The 6,249-nt window shown below is 35.2% G+C and overlaps 1 protein-coding gene across 2 annotated transcripts; it reads left to right on the plus strand.

Annotated features, from left to right (window-relative positions):
- The first annotated feature begins 284 nt into the window (after positions 1 to 284).
- On the plus strand, positions 285 to 3,643 carry LOC112515574 (probable trehalose-phosphate phosphatase H). 2 transcript variants are annotated; one of them, XM_025122469.1, is made up of 9 exons: positions 285 to 685; positions 759 to 899; positions 979 to 1,143; positions 1,347 to 1,403; positions 1,722 to 1,901; positions 2,012 to 2,081; positions 2,318 to 2,388; positions 2,556 to 2,648; positions 3,272 to 3,643. In XM_025122469.1, exons 1-9 carry the CDS (start codon positions 425 to 427, stop codon positions 3,338 to 3,340), a joined length of 1,107 nt encoding a protein of 368 aa, XP_024978237.1. In that variant the 5' UTR covers positions 285 to 424; the 3' UTR covers positions 3,341 to 3,643. The 2 variants fall into 2 exon arrangements, with proteins under 2 accessions (XP_024978237.1, XP_024978238.1); XM_025122470.1 differs by lacking the exon at positions 1,347 to 1,403.
- Positions 3,644 to 6,249: the final 2,606 nt, after the last annotated feature.

A 6,249-nucleotide genomic window follows, 5' to 3' on the forward strand; every position in this document is an offset into this window, starting at 1 on the left:
GTGAGACGTGTTTCCATGCGGTGGAATCCACCAGGCATATGGTGGAACCCTGTTAAGAATATCGGTTAATGTAGAGAAGCAAGTGGGCCCCAATCTTCATCTTTGAATTGAAGGTATAATTTAGTGAATAAAATAAAATAAATTAAAATACAATAAAATAAAATCATGTGGGTCCACCCTTCATTTCGTCCGTTAGTGTCCGGTTGCAACTATAAAGCGAACCAAACTACCCTTGGTATCCTTCACATCCGAACAGAGACCCACTCTCAATCTCTTCCACAATCTCTTCCAGAATCTCTCTTGTGATTTCTGTGTTGTTATTCTTTGATTCAGTTCCTCCATTGGGTTTTAATCGAAACCAGATTTGGTTTTCTTATAGAACAGAGTGGGAATCAGAGGTTGATTGGTTTGAGAATTTAAGAAAATGACGAAACAAAAAGTGGTGGTCGGAGAACCGAAATCCGGTATGGATATGGCGATGGCGGTTGTGCCAAAGGCGTTGTTCACGACGGAGGTAAAGAAACCTCCTTTGATGCCAGGGGGGTATATCACCATATCGAAGAAGAAGCTACTTCACGACCTGGAAATCAACGGTGGGACGAGAATTAACGCTTGGGTGGAATCGATGAGAGCTTCTTCTCCGACGTCTCATCGGAAATCCACTCAAGATCAAACCAGTTGGATGGTTAGTATATTCTTCCTTGAATTCAAAAACTCGATGTGGTTGGGATCTAAAAAATGCATGTGTGAATGAACAGGATCGACATCCTTCTGCCTTGAACGTGTTCGACGAAATTACCAATGCTTCAAAAGGGAAGCAAATAGTGATGTTCCTCGACTACGATGGCACACTTTCCCCAATCGTCGACGACCCTGATCGTGCTTACATGTCCGATGCGGTAATCGTCCGACTCCCCTCCAGATTCACGTAAAAATCGTTACTTTTTCTCTTACAATTTCCTTTTTACATTGCCATAGATGCGAGCCACCGTTAGAAAACTCGCCGGATGCTTTCCGACGGCCATCGTCAGTGGAAGATGCAGAGATAAGGTGTATAACTTTGTGAAATTAGCAGAGCTGTATTACGCCGGAAGCCATGGGATGGACATCAAAGGTCCGTCGAAGGGCTCCAAGTACAAGAAAGTGAGTCATTCTCGCAGTATATAATGAAATCGACTTCTATTTCATTGGTAAATCCTATTTGCAGAGCAAAAATAATGCAATAATGGCTCGTACATTATATTGCTAACTGTTCAATCTCTGTAAAAGTGATTTATCTTTTGGCTTTGGGGTTTACTTCCATGATCATATTCTTAGTTAACATCAAATTATTTGGTTTTAATCAGAGTCCCCCAAGTGTTCTTTGCCAACCTGCAAGTGAATTTCTACCCATGATAGATGAGGTTTGCACATCACTCCTTTCTGGTTTTTTTTTGCTTCTTTTTTGAGTTAAAAAAGTGATCATCTGTCTTTTAAAATGTGCTATTTATACCATCCAGAAGCAGTTTGGTACAATATCTGTAGCATTTCAGCTTCTTATATATTATAACATTTTCAACTCTCTAGTCATTGGTTGAAGATGGACTTAAATATATACATTTTGTTTTGAACCAAAAACCCATTTGCCAAAAGGATTCTTTCTAAAAATACGATCTTGAACAAGAAAGCTTTTGGGTTTTATGTTTTCTTTTAAACGTCTGAAAAATCTTATTTGGTTTCAGGTTTATGGGTTACTGATGGAGAAGACAAAATCAACTCCAGGGGCAAAAGTGGAAAACAATAAATTTTGTTTGTCTGTGCATTTCCGATGTGTTGATGAAAAGAAATGGAGTGAACTGGCTGCCCAAGTGAGATCAGTGGTCAAAGACTACCCAAAGCTTAGATTAACTCAAGGAAGGAAGGTTAGATTTGTCTTTTTCAAATAATTTTTATATTATTTTATCATATATATATATATATATATATATATATATTGAAAGACAGTAATCTCACCATGCTTGCTGATTTCTAGGTATTGGAGATCCGTCCCACCATTAAATGGGACAAAGGCAAGGCTCTCGAATTCTTGTTGGAGTCACTGGGTACGTCATCATTTCATCTTTTCCTTTATTCTGTAAATAGTTTAAAGATCGATAAAAAAAACTACAAATGATTCTAAATGCACCTTTAATTGTTTTATTTGAATGATATTAGACATTTTTGGCTTCAAATTTCGCTAAATATCCGTTTTCTTTAAAGAAATCATCATAAAAATAGCCGGTAAATCCAGTTATCAAGTGTCAACGAACGATCATTGATGGTATATCTATGTGTTTAGGTTACGCCAACTGTACCGACGTGTTCCCTATTTACATCGGTGACGATCGAACGGACGAAGATGCTTTTAAGGTCGGCTCTCGGCATAATTAAAGTTATTATCTTGAAAATACTTGGAAACATGGAAAACGAAATTGCCAGAAAAAAACAATTTATGTGAATGGGTTTTTGGTTGTTTCCCTTTGTTTTTATTTTTCCAATGGAAGACTAAACGATATTTGCTTTTGGTATAAACTTAGGTACTAAGAAAAAGGGGACAAGGCTTTGGCATTCTTGTGTCCAAAATTCCCAAGGATACAAGTGCATCTTATTCTTTGCAGGAACCATCTGAGGCAAGTACTCAAAAACATTATGTTCCTTCTTTTATTACTTTTTATTTTCCAAGAATATTTGTTAACCAAAAGCAAAATACCATTCTCTATTGCACCTAATGGGGTTTAGGTTTGTAGGATGTCTAAAATGTCTAAATGTTCTAATCGACTGTTTTTGGGTTCATACAGTCGAACAATTTTGCGTCCCAATGTAAAAGTGGTGTTGGATAGCTTTGAGTTTTCATCAAGACTTTTATGACATATTTTTGAAATAGAACTTCATATAAAGAAAAGTATCCTATAAAAAGGAATATGTTCATGTGACACTTTTCAATAATGTATTTTAGGAGTATTGTTCTAAAAACACGATAAAGATTTCCAAAAAGGTTCTATAAATGGGTTGTAACATTTGTTCATAAGATGCACAATTCGTTTCTGTTTGTTTCTATAAACTTTTAGTCTCGTAAAACAGTCTTTTTGGTGTCCAATGAACCTGATTTTGTTATAGCGTTAATGGGTTATTCTTGCAAACACTGGTTGAGTGGCAAATTTATCGCTTTTTGAGATAGTAAGTAGCAGAAGATGATCGATAGTTTCAGGTTTTTGAGCAATATATCTTACGTGTGTTAATTGTATGCATACAGGTGATGGAATTTTTACAACGACTGGTTGATTGGAAAAGGTGTTCGTTGTTGATGAGACGGCGATTTTAAACACGAGAAGCGGTAAAGGACCGAATTTATGTACCGGAAAGTAGAATGAATGATGATATGTATGCTTATATATGGTGTATGTATATAATAAGTATGTAATGAAATGAATGCATATAAGTAATATGTTAATGGTGTCCATGCAAACAAAATGGACAGACGGATAAAGAAATAGGTGCAGCTTTTGGTTATGGCTTTTTTGCTCCTTGGCATTTGTACATCTTGCAACACCCTCTGCAACAAGGGAACATAAATTTGTATTTTGCAAGGTATCTAATTAATGAATAGAAGGGTTTTTTCTCTTTCTTTTTATTACTGTGTTTTTTGGATTTTGTTTCTATTCTTTGTCTAAATTATATGTTTTAAAAGTAAGGGTCTTTTTTTGTTGAACACTTACCTGATAAGTGTTTATTGCTATATTACCTTACCGGTGAACATAACAAGGACCGAGAGTCTAACTTGGTAAGAAAGAAGACAAGAATCGAGAGTCTTACCCAATAAGTGAGGGTGATGACTCATCCTTGGTAAGCGTTTACTGGGTTATAAATGTTTATTATCAATCTATTTTGATGGCAAGAAATGTTACTCCACAAGGCAAGTGAGAGTGGTGATCATGCGGGTAAGAGCTTATCCGGTAAGTGTTTGATAAACAGCCTCTAAGTTTACACTTTCTTAGGTGAATAATATTTCTCTCTATTATATCAATTGGTTATTCGAAAAGTATAAAGAATTACAAACATTTATTTTGCGATGAAATAAGAGTTGATATTACTCTTTTAGTTTGTTTTTCTTTTATAAAAGTAAATTTCGTTACGACAAAATTGATTTATACGATGCCTAAATTGTCTAAGCGTCGTAATATATTTTATAGAATTTAAGTTTATAGGATCAAACTAAAAAATGTCATATGTAAAAGTCTTGCAATATGTTTTGTTGGTATCAACCGCTGGATTTGTAAAAATAATACAACTAGCATCCGGTTAAGCAATTAAAAGAATTTTTTTTAACATTTGTCTTGTAATGGCCATATCTGATATACGTCATTTATCGGATTTGACACTATGTATTAATATTCGAACCTTGCTTAACAAAGAAACTTATTAGGTTAAGGTTTCGGGTCTTAATCACCATCAGATCTATAACTTAAATAAAACGTGAGATCTATAACTTAAATAAAACGTGAGACCAAATCACAAATTTGATTATATTCGTCCAAATGGATGAATCTGATTGGTCTATTAACATGGTCAATCAATCTTGATTCTCAAGAACCCACAAAGTATTCTAAGTTATTATGATCGGATGTCCCAATCTTAAATTGATCTATAGTTGGAATTAGGGGTGTAAATAATGCAAGTCGAGCTCGAGTATCACTATATTCGACTCGAACTCGAAACCCAATTTCCAAGCTCGAATTCGAATAAAAAATTCACGAGTAGTAAAAATCAAAGCTCGACTTGAAATTGATAACTATTTCTCAAACTCAAAATCAAATCAAGCTCGAACTCGAACTCGAGCTCGAAACAAGCTCAAACTGCAACTCAAATCAAGCTCGAACTCGGACTCGGACTTGAACTCCAATCAAGCTCACCCATTAAAATTTTAGGTAGGCATGGGAATGGGCCCCAACCCGTCGGGGAACTCGGTCGGGAACAGGGATTCCTCGCTAAACCGGGATAGGGACGGGGATCCCCGTTTGTCTCAAACCGGGGACAGGGATAGGGACGGGGACGGGTATGGTACGCATCGTACCTGTAAGACCCGAATTTTAAAATCACATTCTCGTTAACTTACCCGAATTATACCGTATTTAAATGACGATCGATAATTGTTGAGGGGTTAAAACCGCTAAATTACTAAACTTATTATAATTATAATATTATAATATATATATATATATGAGTAAAAAAAAAAAAAACAAACCATGCATCGCGAGTTAACATCTTCACCGCCTCTCATCTCTCTCTCTAACTTTTTCTTCTCTCTAAGATTTCTTGCAAACCGTTGAAGCAATCGAAGTAACGATTATATATTCGGAATCCACTCTTCGAACCCTTCATAAAGGTATAGATTTTATTCACTTTTATTAGGGTGTTTACGTTAACATTTTTTAGACCGGTTTATAAATTATGTTATGTATAAGTTTACGGATAGATATTGTTATAAGTATGATATATTTCATGTTTAGAATGATATGATTGATTAAATTGATGTAGAAATTGAAAGGGTAGATTATGGTTTCATTATGGTTAGATTTGGTGTATATGTTTAACGGTACACCAATTGTTCGATATAATGTCGAAAAGGATAAAATTGCATGATTAAGCTTAGGGTAGTGACCATTGGACTTGTTTAACGGTTTAGTATGTTGAARCATGTTTATARCACGTAAATRTAGCGAATCATGAAAGTTGGATTATAAAAGTTAGTCGRGAATTKCGGAATCGGATTTTACCGACTATGCAGGTCTGTACTTTGGCAATGTATAACTTACAAACCGTAAGTCGGAATAAGTTCATATTTTGCARTTAGAAAGCCCTTATTGCATACTACAACTTTCATGTAGGGTCGAAAATTCAGTTATAAATCTAAGTGGCCCGAAACAGTGTGTTTTCGGGGATGTTTGCAAWGTATTTAGGATTGATCTGCTGTTTTGTAATATTCGTATAAAATAGATGGATAATCCAAATGAGGTGATTTGAAACCAGTAGTTTCATCGCATATCATACTACATCTTTCGTTTAGATAGTATTTTCTGTATTGATCTCTAAGTGGGGTAAAAATGCTCCCAAAAATGAGGGTCAAAAGCTGTTAAAGTCGAATCGGAATTATATAAAGTTAAGTGTTGCGTCGATTTCGTAATACATATTCGGTTGTCGTATTTGACGTTTAAGTTATTTATAAACATGTAG

The sequence above is a fragment of the Cynara cardunculus genome (assembly GCF_001531365.2).
Source record: "Cynara cardunculus var. scolymus isolate 2C chromosome LG 7, CcrdV1, whole genome shotgun sequence".
Lineage (NCBI taxonomy): Eukaryota > Viridiplantae > Streptophyta > Magnoliopsida > Asterales > Asteraceae > Cynara > Cynara cardunculus.

Coding starts and splice junctions, on each gene's coding strand:
- LOC112515574 (XM_025122469.1), top strand. CDS start 425: ATGACGAAACAAAAAGTGGTGGTCGGAGAACCGAAATCCGGTATGGAT. Junction 900..978: donor GTGCTTACATGTCCGATGCG/GTAATCGTCCGA, acceptor ACATTGCCATAG/ATGCGAGCCACCGTTAGAAA. Junction 1,404..1,721: donor TTCTACCCATGATAGATGAG/GTTTGCACATCA, acceptor ATTTGGTTTCAG/GTTTATGGGTTACTGATGGA.